Consider the following 18,997-nt stretch of genomic DNA (forward strand, 5'->3'; position numbering starts at 1 on the left):
CCCCCTCCCCTCCTCCCTCCCCTCCTCCCCTCCTTCACCCTTCTCTCTGACCCTTCTCCCTCTTCTTCCTCCCCCCCCTCCCCTCCTCCCCTCCTTTCCTGTCCTCTCCTCCCCTCCCCCCCTCATCCCCCAGGCTGGAGTGCAGCCTTCCTTTCCCTTGCTCTATCCCCCAGGCTGGAGTGCACAATCTCATCTCACCACAACCTCTGCCTCCCGGTCCAAGCGATTCTCCTGCCTCAGCCTCCAAGTAGCTGGGTTTACAGGCGCCTGCCATCATGCCCAGCTAATTTTTGTATTTTTAGTAGAGACGGAGTTTTGCCATGTTGGCCAGGCTAGTGTCAAACTCCTGACCTCAGGTGATCCACCTGCAGGCTATTCGCGAACTGACCTCAGGTGATCTGCCTGCAGGCTAGTCTTGAACTCCTGATCTCAGGTGATCCACCCCCACTTAGCCTTCCGAAGTACTGGGATTACAGGCGTGAGCCACTGCACCTGGCCAGAAATGCTTCTGTTTTATGGCAAGGAAATGGAGAGACCAGAAAGTTAACTGAGGTAATTGTCAGACCCATGACTCCTGGCTCCCTGACCCCTCACCGATTTCCCTCTGCCTCCTGTTGGTCTCCCATGGACACTGGGATGGGCAGGGCTAGGTGGGAAAAGCAGGACTCATTGTCCTGCTTTGTGGGGTGGGTAGGAGCCTTTAGCCTCAGTAACTACAGCACTTTCTGCCCATGACAGCCTGTGCTGTTTTCACATTTCTCAGAAATTCCCGCTCTTGGTGTTTTACACTTGTAACATCTGCTTAGCAAATTTTGAAAAATTGAAGATGGAGAGTAATAAAGTGTGGACAAAGCTCTGCAGGGAGCTTGTTAGAAATGCTGATTTGAGACCGGGCGTGGTGGCTCTTGCCTATATTTCCAGCTCTTTGGGAGGCCGAGGCAGGCGATCACCAGGTCAGGAGGTCGAGACCATCCTGGCCAACATGGTGAAACCCCGTCTTTACTAAAAATACAAAAATTACCCGGGTGTGGTGGCAGGCGCCTGAAGTCCCAGCTACTTGAGAGGCTGAGGCAGGAGAATCGCTTGAACTCGGGAGGCGGAGGTTGCAGTGAGCTGAGATCGTGCCACTGCACTCCAGCCTGGCGACAGACTGAGACTCTGTCTCAAAAAAAAAGAAAAAAGAAATGCCGATTTGAAGGCTCTAATTTCCAGAGTCCTGCTGATGCTCACCTGTTGCCGGCTTTGCTAAGCGTCCCAGGTGAGTCTAGGGCAAGCAGACTCTGAGCAACACAGCAGGTAATGAGGGAGGGTTTTAGAATCTGGCATTGCCAAGGGGGCCAAGGGGGACTTTGCCAAGTGTCTCGCTGTGTCCAGGGGCAGCAGCAGGGAGAACCTGCCCTGAAGGGCTGCAGTGGTCAATGAGCCCAGCACCTGGCTAGCTCTTGGGAAGGATCATTACTGTCACCAACCTCAACTGTGAAACACTCACAAGACGTTGTTTTGTTTTGTTTTGTTTTGTTTTTTTGAGACAGTCTCACTCTGTCACCCAGGCTGGAGAGCAATGGTGGGATCTCGGATCGCTGCAACCTCTGCCTCCCGGGTTCAAGCAATTCTCCTGCCTGAGCCTCCTGAGCAGCTGAGATTACAATCATGTGCCACCACGCCTGGCTACTTTTTGTATTTTTAGTAGAAACGAGGTTTCGCCATGTTGGCCAGGCTGGTCTTGAACTCCTGGTCGAGACACTTCTGAGAACGAGCTGCATCCTCTGTGACACTGGATTCTGGCTGATCCAGGAACACAGGTGTGCATGTATCCGGATGTGCATCCACACACTCATGCGCACATGCCCAGCTGTGTTTCCCTGAAGCATGTTTATCCTTCTGGTTCCTGCACTTCAGAAGGAGGCAGAACAGCTGCCCTGGGCCCTGCCCCGCCTTTCCTCGACCCCACCTACTGAGTGATGAACAATTGCACGCCAGCACCGTGTCCAGCTCACAGATAGGTCCCCATAGTGGAGTAGGAGGAAGGACTATTTTGGTATGTATGGCTTCCGCGAATCTTTGTTAATTTTCATTTAGCTTTGTAGGAGGCAGCATTCCATTTTGACTGGGCAGTAATGAAAGTTTTTAAAATAAATATTTTTTAATGGAAGATGAGGAGTTTTGGCTAATTGAGTCTAGCATGTATTTTATTACTCTTGTTGCCACAAACACAAATATGTTCCATTCAAGTGAGGATGTATTTGCAAGTAAAAAGATGCCTCACATTGTTCCAATGTTTATGTAATCATGCATCTTTGTTTAATGGAGCACTGCTTAATTTATAATGAATATTTTATATTTATTGTTAGAAAGTTAATCTTATGATGGTATGTGTTGAAAAATCAGCAGTGCATTGATGAATAGAGCTCATTTTAATTCACAGTTTACCATCTTTGCTTTACTATTAAAGTTCATTTTTAAAACTTCACAATTTAATTTCTTATGTGCCAAAGGGAATAAAACTTTAAAGGTGCCAGAAGATAACAGTGAAAGGAAAATCGTCTCATCACCCTTGACTTCAGCCATCCAGTTCCTAACCCTAAATCAGCACCTGTTAAGTTTGAAATTTTACCAGAAACAGTCTCAGCTTTGACAAGCATATGCATGTTTTGCACCCCTCACCCCCCATACACTTTTTAGGAATGCGTTTGTGAGGGTCCTATCCATCCATCTCTGTATCACACCTGGCTGTCTTCATTTGATAATAGCCTGAGGACCTTGGGGGATCTCCACTGCAGTATGTTGAGCTTCAATTACTGGTTTTACTTTTTCATTATGTGGATATATCCACAGTTACTTAACCAGGGTGTGGTTTGTTACAGTGCAGCAACAGGGTGACGTTCTGAGAAGCTGGACACTATTGGTGCATGCATTTTGGAGTCATCATCATTGACCTTTCAGTTTTCCCTGGACCATTGGGGTCACCCTGCAGATCCTCTGAGGCCACATTGCCGTTTTTCTGCGAGAGTAGTTGGTAACAGAAAGAAGTGTTTTGTAACTTAATTGGTAATGCTGTTCCCTCATGGTATTAAGACACAATTAGTTACCACTGAGCGCCTGCTGAGTGTCAGGCCCATGCTAGTGCGTTCCTCACGTCATCTATCCACGGGTAGAGTTTGTCTGCAGCATGTTGGGGTGGTGTTTGGGTGCGCAATTATGCAAAATCACAATGTGCACCCCCGATATTTAGCTGCCAATGCGTCCGTGTCAGTGGGAGGAGAGTAGAGGGACAGTAACTTGGAGTCTTTGTGGGCGGTGCAGGGAGAAGTCCGCCTCCCAGGCGTCTTCTTCTTCAGGGCTCTTGTGCTTTCCTCCTGAGCTCCTGCAGATGGGCCTCTGCCGGCCTGCTCTGCCGGCTGGATAGGCGCTTTTGTGCCCCAAAAGTCTCTGCCCTCTAGAGATCACTCAGATCTCCTGATCTACCCAGCCGTCCTTTTCTGGAGCAGGGAGTGTTCCTCTGACTGGATGTCTCACTCGACATCGGGAGACCCTTGGTGCTGTCGTTGTAGGGCCTGTGGCATCTGGTTGATTTGCTGCACTGTTGCCCCCCCAGCTCCCCGCCCAGCACACACTGGGTAAATGTGCCCCCCCAATCTGTGACCTGGTGGGACGTGCTCCCCCGCGTGTGACCTGGTGGGACGTGCTCCCCCGCGTGTGACCTGGTGGGACATGCTCCCCCACGTGTGACCTGCTCCTCATCGTGTGACCTGGTGGGACATGCTCCCCCAGCGTGTGACCTGGTGGGACGTGCTCCCCCGCATGTGACCTGGTGAGATGTGCTCCCTCCCCAGTGTGTGACCTGATGGGTTGTGCTCCCCCAGCGTGTGACATGGTGGGTTGTGCTCCCCCATCGTGTGACCTGGTGGATTGTGCTCCCTAGGGTGTGCCCGGCCTCCTTCAGATGCTGGTCTTGCCTTCCTGTGTCACATCCGTGGTCTGGTCAGGCCCTTGGCTTCCAGCCCTGCATCCACGCAGTCCTCATATCACACAGTTCTTTGAAGGTGATGGCTTTTCTTAACTTTTAGGCATCTTACGAATCACATCACTTCTTAGACATAATGTCGAGTGAGTTTCAACATTGGAGGACAGTATATCGGAAGTGAATCCCATGTGGAAAGAGCTGTTTTTCTGTCAGTGGGATGCACTTCCTTCCTCTAGTCCAGCCCACTCGGCTTGTGTTGACTGAGCTGCCACGTGGTCATCAGGACAGATCATGGCTACTGTCGTGGGGTCTCATTTATGTTAAGACTGGCTTGTGGCCGGTGTGGAAAACTGGGTCTCAGGTTAAGCCATGGTCATTTGGGTCATCTGTATCGGGTGGGTCCCTGTGCACAGCCCATCAGGGGATGCGGCAGGAGAGTGCCCCTGCACAGGGCTGGGCTCTGCAGACCACCCCATGGAGCTTAGGAGCCCTGCATCTTTCTGACATAGTCTAAACCATCCTGGCTGGGTCTTCAGTGTTTAATATCTTTGTGAGGATCAAAATTCTAGTACCAGATCTTTCTTCTGAGCTATAATCTGTTATTTATAAACACGAAAGTGTTTACTTACATTGTGAGTGTTAAGATCTTCACATTCAGTCATCGTACTTTTTTCTGTGTGTGTGGGATTTCAGAAAAGTGACTATTGTAGTAGACAACCAAAAGACCAAAAGTGGACCTACTGGCTCTAACAGAATCACTTCCCAGAAAGCTAGGCGTGTCCTTAAATATCTCCACACTTGTGAACAGGCACAGTCAGGGGGGTCTGAAGATACATGCTCCTCCGTAGGAAGGGCTGTGGCTTGAGCAGGGGAAAAATGGAAAGTTAGATTTTTCAGTAACTTTCGAAGTCATTGGACAGAGCATGTGTTACCGACCTCAGACTTGGAGCTGGAACCCCCCCTGGCATCTAGCTGAGTGTCATGAACTGGGACAAACTGATCTTTCTGGAGTGGGAGTGACACAGGGAGGCTGGTCTGCACCATCTCCGGTGACCTTCGGATGGGAAAATGGTCCACTGAAGGTACTTTGACTTGGCCTTTACGTGAGTTGTGGTGTCTGACTTCGTGTCCTCCTCTTTTTCAGATGCCTTTGTGAACAGCCAGGAATGGACGCTGAGTCGATCTGTCCCGGAGCTCAAAGTGGTGAGTGGTTCCTTCTGGCCCTGGCAGTTGTCCTTCCTCACCTGTGGGAAGGGAGGGGCTCTGTGCACACCCAAGCCTGCATTCCCAGGCAGCTGGTCATTGCCTGGGGCCCAGACAGGGAGTGTGACTCTGGGTGTGTTCCTGGGAAGGGCCAGATGTAGCTGGTAGCTTGGGACTAGAGTCCAAGTCCCTGAGTGCCCCTGGGACAGCTACGACAGCCATGACTGCCACCCAGCCAGGGTGGCGTTTCGTGTGCTGGGCAGAGGCCGTCATCCTCCTCTCTCTTATATCTCGTGGGTGGGTTGATTTGTCCTTTGCAGGATGTCACGGAAAGCTTCTGTAATGGGTCACAAAGCTTTGGTATCCATAATTTTTGAAATGTAACTATTTACCCTATGACCAAGTATTGGCATAAAATGAAATTTTTTTTTTTTTTTTTGAGACGGAGTCTCGCTCTGTCGCCCAGGCTGGAGTGCAGTGGCCGGATCTCAGCTCACTGCAAGCTCTGCCTCCTGGGTTTACGCCATTCTCCTGCCTCAGCCTCCCGAGTAGCTGTGACTACAGGCATCTGCCACCTCGCCCGGCTAGTTTTTTGTATTTTTTAGTAGGGACAGGTTTTCACCGTGTTAGCCAGGATGGTCTCGATCTCCTGACCTCGTGATCCGCCTGTCTCGGCCTCCCAAGTGCTGGGATTACAGACTTGAGCCACCACGCCCGCCCATAAAATTAAAATTTTTATCTTTTATTGTGAACTTTACCCTTTCAGTGAAATTATCTAGAGCTTCAAATTGGCGTATGTAAAAAGTGGTCCATTGCAGCCACCCTTTCCAGCCACTCCCCTCTAGTCACCACCCACCATAGGATGGAAGGAAGGGGCAAGTTGAACTTTGAAACAACCACATTCTTTGTTGTGAAATATGTGGTATCTGTATATTTATGTATGTAGGTATATATGTGTATATATGTCTAATTTCCATGTGTGTGTGTTTATATTTATGTATGTGTATATATATGTGTGCATATATGTCTAATTTCTGTATGTGTGTGTATGTATTTTCTAATTTGACCATGAAAGGAAAGCAGATGAGCTCTCACTGTTCTACAGGCTCCGGCATGGGCCTGCCTGGTGTCTCTGTCCTCTGCATTTCTATTGACAGCACCAAATCCCCTGCGGCCCGTGGACTCCTCCCCACTGACCCCCAACCTCATTGCGTGCTTGGAGGACAGGACAGGGGCCAGGAGACAGGATCCTTTCGGTCTTTCCTGTCTGAGATGAGGAGATAGAGCAACAAAGAACTTCTAGGTCTTTGAAGACACTTTTGTCACCAGGAAAAGTATTCGTTTTTAAACTTAGGAGATGAAGTACAATGAGTGGGAGGTGTCCTGAGATGGAAGGCCCCGTGGTCCCTGTGCCCTCTCTCTCATTGGTGTCTGACACACCCATCCCCACTGCGACCACGGGGTGTCGTCGGCTGGGCCCATCTCCTTCCCAGTGTCTGCCCCCCGCCCCGTTCCTCCCTGAAGGTCTCTGGGCTGTCCCTGCAGCACTCGCCCATGGGAGACAAAGCATCTCTCAGTCCCAGTGCTGTCTCAGAAGCCTGGGGTTCCGCAAGACTGGCCTGCAAAGAGCCTCCTCTTTCTGCCTTTTGTGTGCTTTGTCACCGCGGCACTGGCAGGGTGTCTTAAGTCCATTGAAGCCGTCCAGGAAATATGCGTTGAATGAATGGCACAGGCTTGGCAATGTTGTTACCAGGAGATTTCCAGAACAGTCCCCCAGTTTCAGTTACTCCCTGTTAAGACAGCCCCTGCCACTCGGGTGCTGTGATGGGCACGGAACAGCAGGCATGGTGCTTTACTGGTGGTGATGGTGTCGATACAGCGCTGGCTCGGCTCTGTGCGGGTCGTGTTCTGAGTGCTTGACAACATTACTTAATTCCTGACAACTGCCCCATGGGGAGGGGTAGGTATGGTTATCCCCATTTCACAGATGAGGAAATCGAGGCTCAGAGACATGAAGAACTTGCCCAAGGAGCCACAGTAAGTGGTGGAGCTGAGGTTTGAACCTGGAGTTAGGGCTTCCACCACCGCACTGCCTGATGGAACTTTCTCGACGGTACAAACCTCCTGTGTCTGCACTGCCCAATGCGGTTGTGGCTGGCACCATGTGGCTGTTGAGTGATTGAAATGTGGCCGGTCAGTGCCATCAAGGAGCTGCATTTTAAGTTTGATTCTAGTTCATTTAAATTGAAATAGCCACACAGGGCCAGTGGCCACCCCAGTGCCAACATTACAGACTAACTGATCGTCAAGTATCGAACCTCCTGACTTGGCAGTTCAAGGTGTTACAGGTTTAGAGAGGGCCCACGTGATCATACCAACCCGTAATCGAGGATACTTACCACCAAAAACTTGTACTCTACCAGTGTTCTGAAGGCATGTGATTTTCTGGAATATCTGCCTAGAGCTGGAGGAGAGACAGTTGCATTTAAGGCAGCAGGGGCTCCTCATTCTGAAACGGATTGTCTTAAGGCTTGCTTCAATTTGCTGACACCGGGGACTTCATTGTTGTTGGTTCTACAGTTCTCAGAACGCTCCTGTCCCTGGCTTCAGTGTGGATGGACTAGATCCTGGCAGGCCCACCAGCTCTGCCCTAGCCCAAGTGCCTTCCTGTGTGGCATCAGCGGGCGCTGGTCCTCATCAGCAGCCCCAGCAGATCCCTTGTGTGCTAAGGAGTGCTCAGGGTCTGAAAAAAGCGCTGCTTTGTTTCCTAAGCAGCCTCCAAGTGCCTATAGGGCTGCAATTGTTTCGTTCCTAGTGCAGCCCCCCCAGGACAGGTGGCCCTTTAGGTCAGCGTCTCAGGAACCCAGCCCCTGCTTCGCAAACGCAGCAGTGACATGATGTCATGGCAAGCCTCCAATAGGCCCTTTATGTAACATTTTGCAGTGAATCTTTTGAAATCTGTCAGAGAAAAAAATTCAATGTTCGCTTTCTTCTCAAGAGTGGTAGTACCATGCCTTATGTTTTCTTTTCTTTCTTTCTTTTTTTTTTTTTTTTTTTTTGTGACGGGGTCTCACTCTGTCACCCAGGCTGGAGTGCAGTGGGGCCATCTCGGCTCACTGCAACCTGCCTTCTGGGTTCAAGTGATTCTCGTACCTCAGCCTCCTGAGTAGCTGGGATGACAGGCGCCCACCACCACATCTGGCTAATTTGCGTATTTTTAGTAGAGACGAGATTTTACCACATTGGCCAGGCTGTTCTCGAACTCCTGACCTCAAGTCGTCCGCCTGCCTTGGCCTCCCAAAGTGCTGGGATGACAGGCATGAGCCACGGCACCCGGCCTTATGTTTTCTGAAGTTGCACTGTGGTCAGATTGTCCATGACCAATTGCTTTTGGTGCTGCAGAGGAGCCAACCACTGCTGGCTACAGATGTGTGCCCAACAGTAAAGACTTGATGCTTCTGTCGGAGGGGAAGGTAGATAGGCCCTGGACGTCTTGCCTGTGTCGGGGACCTCAGTCCCCAGCTCCTCACATCCTATTTGTGTGTTTTCATTGAACACCAACTGGGATTTTTCTAAAAGCCTTGATTCCCTTCTTAGCAAACCTTAAGGTTAGCAGGTCAGTGGTGAAGTGTGGGGCGCTGGAGAAAAACAGTTTAGAAAGACACTGCGTTCCCTTTGGCCTTGTAATATGAAGGGCCGAGTATGGGCTCCGACACACTTCATGGCCCTGCACAGACGATGCGGGGTTGACAGTGGCGAACTCTTCCTGCCTTGAGCGTGTAGTTCTGTGGTTTTTAAGACACCTCATTCCTCCTCACGTAATTCTTTGGCTCGCTCTGGATTGATTTCCTCCATCTTGGTTTACTTCCAGCAGCCGCTCCGACACCTTCACGGGTGACGTGATGCACTTGAAAGGGCATTCTGACCCCTTATTTTATTTTCCTTTCACCATCAACCATTCATTTCACCAGCGTTTCAAAGTAAAATAATGCCATCATGTGTGACTGTGAGGTGGTCTGTGAGATGGCTGTTCCAGCCAAACCAAGCCCCTTCCACTGCACTCCCAAGATTGATTGCCTTTGTTCCCCTAAGGTGTGAGCTTAGTCTTTGCCCGTCTTGTTAGGCAGAAGGCAGGAACGTTGCTATGCAGAGAAGGCGCAGACCAAAGGATGTTTGGTTTTTGAGCATTTTCTTCCTCGGGAAAGAGAAACTGATCTTAATTACAAATTTAATTCTGTGGCATACTGTTTTGGATTTTCCCAGCATGAAGCTGACAAACAGCGGGTGCCCTTGAGCAAAAGAATAATTAGTAGGTAGAAATTCTCAGATTATAGAGGCCCCAGGGTAAAAAAAGATGTATGTCGAATTAGGAGGGGAAACAGCTTTTTTTAGAATCTGTCCACACAGCCTGACTTGAGCCTGGCTCTGAGCCTTAGTAATAAGCATCTCATTCATACTCACCAGCAGTGGAGTCGTTCATTTACTCGGCCAGTGCTGTTGAGCATCTACCTTGGGCTCTGTGTTACTCAGGAATTCAGAGAACAAGACAAGTAAGACAGGGTGCCTGCCTTTGAGGAATTGTCAGTATTGGAGGGAGCCAGATCAACATACTGTTGTTTTCAAAATAATGTGTTCCCTTGTAAGATGTCCTTGGGGCAGTGGCCTAAGGGAGCTTTCAGGAGAGGCATCCAATTGCGACTGTGGCATTAGGAAGGTATCTTCGTCTCTTCCGGCTCCTGTAACAAAATATCATACACGGAGCAGCTGATAAACAACAGAAATGTATAGCTCACAGTTGTGGAGGCCGGGAAGTCCCAGATCAAGGTGCCTGCAGATTTGATGCCTGAGGACCTGCTTGCTGGTTTGTAGGTGGCATCTTCTTGCTGTGTCCTCACGTGGAGGAAGAGGCAAGAGATCTTTCCCAGGCCTCTTCTATAAGGGCGCTAATCTGCTGCCACAACTGCCTCACCTCGTAATGCAATCACCTCGGGGGTTACGTTTCTTTTTTAAAAAAATTATGTATTATTTTGTTTTTATTTTTTGTCAGCTCTGTCACCCAGGCTGGAGTGCAGTGGTGCAAACTCAGCTCACTGCAACCTCTGCCTCCCAAGTTCAAGTGATTCTCCTGCCTCAGCCTCGAGTAGCTGGGATTACAGGCATGTACCACCACGCCTGGCTAATTTTTGTGTTTTTTAGTAGAGGTGGGGTTTCACCATGTTGGCCAGTCTGGTCTTGAACTCCTGACCTCAGGTGATCCACCTGCCTCAGCCTCCCAAAGGGCTGGGATTACAGGCGTGAACCACCATGCCCAGCCGGGGGTTAGGTTTCAACATACGAGTTTGGCCAGGAGTGTGTGGGTAGGAGGGGGAAGCCTAAACATTCCTGCCATAGCTGCAGGCTTCTCGGAGGAAGTGACATCTGAACTGATAGAAAGAGTAGGTTTCAGGGAATGATTGATGTGGAAAGCTTTAGTTGCCTGGAGACAGCAAGGCCTGTTAGGATGGGGCTTGGTAGTTGATTGACTAGAAGGCCGAGCAGAGAGCAGGAAGGTGAGAGATAGGAGAGTTGTAACTGGGGTGTAAAAGAGGAAAGGACTGGGTATAGGTTTTAGAAAGGCCACTCTGGCTGATGAGTAGAGAGTGGGAGTGGCCATGACTGGGTGAAGGAGAACATTTGGATCCATAAGCCATCACTCAGACAGCAGACGACGGTGGCCTGTAAATCACTGAGAACCTTTTTTCTACACTCTCATACAAAATTTGTTCTTCTATGTTTGTTTGTTTGTTTTCTTTCTTTCTTTCTTTCTTTTTTTTTTTTTTTGAGGAGTCTCGCTCTGTCACCCAGGCTGGAGTGGAGTGCAGAGGCGTGATCTCGGCTCACTGCAACCTCTGCCTCCCGGGTTCAAGCGGTTCTCCTGCCTCAGCCACCCAAGTAGCTGGGACTACTATAGGTGTGTCACCACGCCCGGCTAATTTTTTTGTATTTTTAGTAGAGATGGGATTTCACCGTGTTAGCCAGGATGGCCTCGATCTCCTGACTTCGTGATCTGCCCACCTCGGCCTCACAAAGTGCTGGGATGACAGGCGTGAGCCACCGCACCCGGCCCTGTTTGTTCTTATAGCTATTGGCTTCATCATCTACTTAATCAATGGTCCTTCCTCCCTCCTGTTTCTCCTCCTCTCCTCTCCCCTTTCTTTCCATCTCTCCTTCCTCCCTCCCTCCCATCCTTCTTCCTTGCCATCCATCTATCCATTGACCCATCTTGTGTTTACCAGGCCTCTCCTGGGGCCAGGAACTATGACAAGTGTACAGAGTCAGTTGGTGTCCTGGCTGGTATCCAGAGACAGAGATCTTGGCCCTCAGGGTCCTAAGTGTAGTGGGAGGTGGAGCCCAGGGCCTCACCAGCCACTGTCAAGGCCCTCTGGGGGTGGGAGGAAAGCAGGGAAGCCTTCCCAAGAGAAAGTGAAGCCCTCATCAGGTGAGAGGGGAGGGGTGCTCAGGTGACAGGAGTAGTGAAGTGTTCTTGTGGCAAGTTCACGGACCTGCTGGGTCCGTTAGCTGCCAGCAAAGTTGTGTGTGAGGATTTGGAGGGAGACAGTTTGTTCCTGAAATGTTTGGAGTTTGGCCTCCAGGCAGCAGGAGTCTCCCAGGGCTTGTGAAATGAAGGAATGCCACTTTCTCATGGTCAGTTTGTTTCCAGGAACCTCTCTGGTGTTCTCGGGATGAAAAGCAGGTGCTTGCAGGTAGGGAGAGGCCCTAGAGGCTGCCTCCTCGATCTGTGCACACCGGAGAGTCCACACCGAGGTGGCAGCAGCGTGCCCAGGAGGGAGTCGAGGATGGCCTCCAGCTTTCTGGTTTGAGAGGCTGGGTGTGATGTGGCCTCAGAAGCTGATGAGTAGTCTGGGGGAGAGAGGCGAGGTGTGGACTCGTCGAGGCGTGAGCACCACGTAGGTGGTGTATGGATATGTAAGAAGTCCTGGTGGGAGCTGAATAGGGGCGCCTGGAGCTGGGGTGGACGGCGGCCAGGGGATGAGATTTTGGGAATAGGCCGCTTTTTTCCCACATCAACCTTCTATCAACGAGCTATGATTCCAGAATCTGCAGGGCGTCTTCTTTTAAATGGAATCACAGCTCATTGAGAGAAAGTTGGATATGGACAGGCACATGTTGGGACATTAGAGTGGAGGATCAGCTGGAGATGTGAGGATGCAGCCCTGGCGAGCCCCAGTGTGTGCCGGCAGATGGAGGAAGAGCCCACAGGGCTGGGAGGGAGGTAGAGGCGGAAGCCAGTGCGAGAGTTGGAAGAGTGTCTTAGCAGCAGCTGCTGGTGATGGGGTCAGGTCAGAGCAAGACAGCCTAGTGGCTTTGAAATGAAAGTCATGGGTGACCTAGTGGGCAGTTTCCTGGTAGCAACAGGGCCAGAGCTTCAGATAATTTGAGTGGAGGCAGGAGGGAGGTCAACAAGTGGAACCGAGAGCAAGTGGGGCCAAGAGCAAGTGGGGCCGAGTCCCAGCTCTGGGAATGACAGGTGGCCTTAATGAGCACCTGTGCCCAAGGATGGGTCCCTTGTGATGTTTTGGGCTTTTAAAGGAATCAGTTCGATCATGCTTAAATTTGATCGCTAGCAATGTTCTAGTGGGGGAGGAAAAGATTAAAATGCAAGAGATTTTTGATGAGCAGCTTCCCACAGATGGCGGCGTCGGGGGTATACAGCTCCCAGGCACAGGGAAAGGGAGGCTTCCTGTGGGATCCGCCCACTTGGAGGCTTGGAGGCCAGGTGTGTCCACTGTGTCAACAGGGAGCCTTCCTCTGAAGAAGCCCCTGGAGCGTCAGCCTCGCCGCCAGGTTACTGCTGGGACAGCGGCCCTCATGTCACCCTTACTCCTGAGGGTCGCCTTCTAATCCAGCACAAACGAGCACCTTTGCCGTCTCTCCCAGCAGCCCCGGCACCGTCCCCTTTTTCTCGGAGATGCCGTGGTGGGTCCTGTGTCTGGGAGGCAGGTGTGTCCCCTCCTTACCTGTATGGCCGGCCCCTGCCTCACTGCTCCACCCCCAGGTCTCCCCACACTGCTCTTTTCTGCTCCTGTTGTCCTGCCCCCAAGTCTACCCTAGACTCATTCCCTAGAGATGCTGCCATGCATGGGTCCTCGCCACTCTGCCCACGTCACTCAGCTCTGCCCTTGGATGCCACCTCACCTGCTGCTTTTCCCTGTCTCTGGAGGGTGCACAGTAGATGCCGGCGGGCTAACTCGAGGAACACAGCCCTAATGTAAGCAATGTGCTTGTTTTCTGGAAGAATACCAAACCAGTGTTTATACCAGCATTGCTGATGCCGTTGCAGCTGTTGAGGCTGATGAGAACGTGAGATGTTAATTAAGAGTGTTGGACTCCCTTTTACTCCAATAGAAGTAGTGAACGAGCTTGTTTTTGGCCATCCAGCCAGTGCTTGGTTATGTTTGTGTTTAGGCCTCCTGTCTATTTTAGCCTCTTTGTATTTGCAAAATGCCAAATAGAGTGATTTGCTTATGCTTAACGGTTGTCCGTTTCTGTTTCAGGGAATTGTGGGTAACTTGGCCAGCGGCAAGTCTGCCCTGGTGCACCGGTACCTGACGGGCACTTATGTCCAGGAGGAGTCTCCGGAAGGTATGCTGTTTGGCAGGCAGTTGCAAGCTTAAGAATGTAGTTTTTAAAAAATTTTCCTTAGCATATTGTAAATCATGACTTTGATGTATCACAGGTCAAGAAAGCAATAAAACATACCAAGCAGTAAAAACCCTTAAGTATGTGGCTTCTTCTGTAGTATTTCTAGCAAACCCATTATATTCACTTTGATATTTGGAATAGTACAGTAGAACCATGAAATACCATTGAATTTATTTCTTATCTAATTGTTCTGTCCTTTCAAATGTCGTTTTTAATCCAGTGTCCTTTTTATCCACTGTTACTCCTTTAAATATTGACTGGACATTTCTGTGATCTGGATATTGAATTTATACATAATTTGTATGTAATGTTACTTAGTTATAGATATGAGCCTTTCTGGATAAGACGTTCAGATTACCACCACCATATGTTTGAGTATGTTTCCCCCCTTATATTTATATACATTTAATAATCATTTTGCATGAGAGTAAGATTTTTTTTTTTTTTTGCCATTAGGCATTTACTTCTTCAGTTAACATGTCCATATTTTATTTTTTGCCTTAAATAAAGTTATGATAATGATAGGAAAGCATTTAGCTCCCATGTCCCCTAATGAAGGGGTGTAGTTGACAAGCAGTTTTCTAAATGAAATTTTCTCTCCATGTAACCTTGTTAAATCCAACTCTGAGACACTGAATTTCTGGTTCCTTCTTTTTCTTACTGGCTGTTCCATTCTTTGCAGATATGGATGCAGGTAACTATTCATTTTCTTCATGGCAGCGCTTGTCTTGTTTTGGAGAGAGAGGAAAGGCACCACTTTGTACTGTAGCGTTCCCTTCCCCTCTTGTTCTGTGTACCATCCTATTTTGTTTCATTTTATCTTTTTTTTCAGTTGAACATTCCACCCTGTTTTGTCCCTTAGTTGTCTTTTTAGCAGTAGTCCCAAGTAGCTTCACCTGTTTCCTGTAACACCTGTCCTAGCATTTAACTCTTGTCCTGAATACTGTGGAACCGTTTGGAAAAGTATAGAAGTGGCTTGAGGCTCTGCCACTGTTTTGCAGAATTGTGCAGTCATGTAATGAACACCTCACGCTTCAGGAAAAGACCTTCCGTACAGAAATGATGATTTAGGAAGATGAGAGATGGAAATGAAGGCTCGTATGTGGGGGTCAGTAAGAGAAAGCTTGCCTCTCCACTGAGAAATGCATACAGATGCTAGAAAATGGCATGATTTGGAGAAACGAGCAAAGGCCACATTTTGCCAAGGCTCTGTCCCTGGGTTTTGATGGCTTTTATTTGCTCCTTTGTGTTGGAGTCTGAATTTTAGCCACAGCCAGCTGATGACAGCTAGAGAATCTTTTAGAGATGTTTCCTTGGGTTTTCCACTTATTTCTCAGGGCTCGCTATTGTAGAGGTTATACAGAGGTTAACTCACCTGCCAGTGAAATGACCACCTTTTCCAAGTAAATCTACCTTCAGGACCCTGCAACTCTGTGGATTTCAACCTGGGATCACAGGAAGTTAGACGTGGGTGGGGCTCTGGTTTTGTTGCTGTTGCTCTGGCTGTCCCTGGCTCTGGGGTTCAGGTGTCTGGTGGGGCAGCGCTGGAGGCCCTGGGTCTCTGGAGTAAGAACAAGGACCACGCCTCCCTCATGGTAGCCTTTCTGCTGTATGGCTATTTGGGCATTTTTATGGCTTTTTGCTTTTTTCCCTCTGGGCATTCGCAGTGTGTTCCGTTGTGTTTGGTTCCAACCGTGATGTCTTTGCAATGCATAATCGACCCTTACATTTTGACTAACACCAAGGCATTTCTCTTGAACGTTTATACATCAAAAGGAAGGATTTTGGGGGGACCTAAACTGATTACTAACAGCCCTGCTTCTTTGATTTTTCAAGTAGTACATTTTACTCCATTGAAATTTCGTAGTATTGTCTATGGTTTTTTAAAATACATTATTGTTAAGAGTAGGAGCGTGGGTGAGTACCTCCCTTTCTTCATCTGCAGAGTGGAACTAGCTCATCCCCTCCATGGGGCCCCATGCCCAAGGCTTCCTGGGTCAGGGGAAAGATCATGATCCCTGACCTTTTCTCATGCCCTGCAGCAGCCCTCCCTGGGGATGTGGCCTCTCATCTTTTCACTCATGGTCCCAGGGATTGTTCTGTGGGAGTGTGAGGAGCTGACAGCAGCAGACACCCAGGTGCACCCCAGTGGGTGTGCGTCTAGGGCCCCCGGGTGCTGAAAGAATTATGAATATGTGGCTCCTCGTGCCTGGAAGACTCTTAGTCCTGCTGAATTCATACTTCTCATGGCTGAGCCACCTTTCCCGTGTAGAACCAAGCAGGTGGTTCCACACTGTCTTTGCCCCTCTTAACGAGACCAGGGAACGGACTTTTACTTCCTGTTCATTTGACTGTGTGCCTCATGACAGTGGCAGCAGGGAGCCATAGCTTGTTGTGTTGTAACGTGTAATGAAGGGAGCCATACTTGCTGTTTGGGAAAGAAAGTGAATGAGAAGCCGTGATTTCTTTCATACCATGGTCCTGCCATCCTGAAATTCCTTCTCATGCTCAGGGAGCCTGTACCTGGAAAGTGATTTCAATTTTTGTCCAGTGAATGTTGATCAATTACCCGTGCTTTGCTTAATTGAGAAGCTTTAGGTATAGAGTGTTGTGGGTTTGGGATATAATTTACTGTGCTGTCGCCTGGGTGTGTGGAGAATATCAAAGGGATGTGTTGTCCTTGGGGAGTGCTGGAGGTTGACAAAGCCGATGATGGCCCAGCCTCACCTGTGGTTAGTTACCCACACAAAGGTGAGGGCACAGCCGATGGTGGGAGTGGCTGGCGCCCGGTTGAGGGATTGGATTTTGAGTGAGCTCTGTGACCTTCCCATTTCTTGGTGTACTGCTCCTTTCTCATCAGCCCCCCTTTCCTCATATGACTGCTAGAGCGATCAGCTGGGCAGCTGCTTTGAATGAAAGGCATTTTGCTGTGTATCTGCCTGTCTAGATAGTTCCTTGGATTCTCCCTGTGCTTCTTAAATGTCTGTACCCTGTTCTTCTGATTTATTAGTGCGTGAATATCCTTTATATCCTAATCCTGACCCGTGGCTGGGATATGTAGCTTGCTGGGAGCGGTGAGGTGGTGAAGGCCTTCCTGTCTTCAGGGGAGAGCTCTCTCGTGGTAGAAAGATTTCTGGTGCACAGCTGTCTCCAGATCTGAGCCTGCTTTTCATCAAATACATCAGATGGATTTTAGCTCCATCCCAGAGGGTATATCTGCTGTCTTTTAATTGTATGATGCATTTTGGTTGAACTTTATTCTTGTAGTAAAGAGAGCCAACTCACAAGATTTGGATCATATTATTTATTTATTTATTTTGAGACGGAGTCTCTCACTCTGTCACCCAGACTGGAGTACAGTGGCGCGATGTCAGCTCACTGCAACCTCTGCCTCCAGGGTTCAAGTGATCCTCCTGCCGAGGCCTCCTGAGTAGCTGCTATTACAGGTGCGTGCCACCATGCCTGGATACTTTTTGTATTTTTAGTAGAGGTGGGGTTTCACCATATTGGCCAGGCTGGTCTCGAACTCCTGACCTCAAGTGATCCACCCACCTGGGCCTCCCAGAGTGCTGGGATTACAGGCATGAGCCACCACATCCAGCCAAAATTTAGATAATTTTAAAGATGCAGTTCAAATGAGGGAAGGATGTAAATACTCTGTTTTTCAGTTAGTGAATTAGCAGCGCAGAAGTGGGTAACGCGGTAGGGAGCTTGTGATTCCATGAAAGCAGTCAGAGAGTAAAACTCTTGGATTGACAGATTCCTTAACTCTGTGTGTGTGTGTGTGTGTGTGTGTGTGTGTGTGTGTGTGTGTGTACACATAGATGTGTAATATGTGTATGTGTACTTCAGTCCTAGCACTGTAGTAACAAACTACCACACACAGTGTGGCTTAAAACAGAAATGTATTCTCATAGTTCTCAGAAGTCTGAAATCAAGGTGTTGATGGGGTCGTAAACCTCTTGCATTGACAGATTCCTTAATTGTGTGTGTGTGTGTGTATGTGTGTGTATGTACACATAGATGTGTAATACATGTATGTGTCCTTCAGTCCTAGCACTGTAGTAACAAACTACCACACACAGTGTGGCGTAAAACAGAAATGTATTCTCATAGTTCTTAGAAGTCTGAAATCAAGGTGTTGACGGGGTTGGTTCCTTTTGCAGCTTCGAGGTTGAATGTTGAATCTGTTCCGTGTCTGTGCAGTTCTGATTTAATTAGTGTGTGAATATCCTTTATGTCCTAATCCTGACCTGTAGCTAGGATATGTAGATTGCTGGGAGGGGTGAGGTGGTGAGGGCCTTCCTGTCTTCAGGGGAGAGCTCTCTCTTGGTAGAAACATTTCTGGTGCAGAGCCGTCTCCAGATCTGAGCCTGCTTTTCAGCAGATACATCAGATGCATTTTAGCTCCATCCCAGTGGGTAACATCTGTCTTTTAATTGTGTGATGCATTTTGGTTGATATTTTATTGTTACAGTGAAGAGAGCCAACTCACAAGATTTAGATGATTTTAAAGATGCGGTTCAAATGAGGGAAGGATGTAAATACTGTTTTTCAATTAGTGAATTAACAATGCGAAAGTGGGTAACTCCGCAGAGAGCTTGTGATTTCATGAAAGCAGTCAGAGAGTAAACCTCTCGTATAGACACTTTCCTTAATTGGGTGTGCGTGCTCACGCGTGTGTGTGTGTGCGCACACCCAGGTGTGTAATATATGTATGTGTACCTCAGTCCTAGGGCTGTGCTAACAAAGTACCACAAACTGTGGCTTAAAACAGAAATGTATTCTCACAATTCTCGCAAGTCGGAAATGAAGGTATTCACGGCGTTGGTCCCTCTGCAGGCTTTGAGGTTGAATCTGTTGTATGTCTGTGCACAGTTGTTGTGATTTAATTAGTGCGTGAATATCCTTTATCCTAATCATGACCTGTGGCTGGGATATTTAGATGGCTGGGAGAGTTTCTGGTGGTGGTCAGCAATCCCTGGCGTTTCTTGGCTCATAGACTCCTAACTCCAGTCTCTGTCTCTGTGGTCACAGCGTTTTCCCAGCTACTGGTGACCGTGTCCAAACTTTTTTTCTTATAAGGACAACAGCCATTTGATTAGGACCCACCCTCCTCCAGCATGA

General features: G+C 48.8%; 1 protein-coding gene across 5 annotated transcripts in view; it reads left to right on the forward strand.

The window, feature by feature from the left end:
* Positions 1 to 18,997, forward strand: part of AGAP1 (ArfGAP with GTPase domain, ankyrin repeat and PH domain 1) — a 633,884-nt gene that overhangs the window by 205,472 nt on the left and 409,415 nt on the right. For 3 of the 5 annotated variants that reach the window (XM_025404404.1, XM_025404402.1, XM_025404405.1), the window contains exons 2-3: positions 5,109 to 5,167; positions 13,723 to 13,810. In XM_025404404.1, coding sequence (XP_025260189.1) covers positions 5,109 to 5,167; positions 13,723 to 13,810 — 147 coding nt within the window. Of the gene's footprint in view, positions 1 to 5,108; positions 5,168 to 13,722; positions 13,811 to 14,552; positions 14,565 to 18,997 lie in introns of all 5 variants that reach the window. The other 2 variants (XM_025404403.1, XM_025404401.1) reach the window with 1 other exon arrangement.

This window comes from Theropithecus gelada, chromosome 12 (assembly GCF_003255815.1).
Source record: "Theropithecus gelada isolate Dixy chromosome 12, Tgel_1.0, whole genome shotgun sequence".
In the NCBI taxonomy this organism is placed as follows: Eukaryota; Metazoa; Chordata; class Mammalia; order Primates; family Cercopithecidae; genus Theropithecus; species Theropithecus gelada.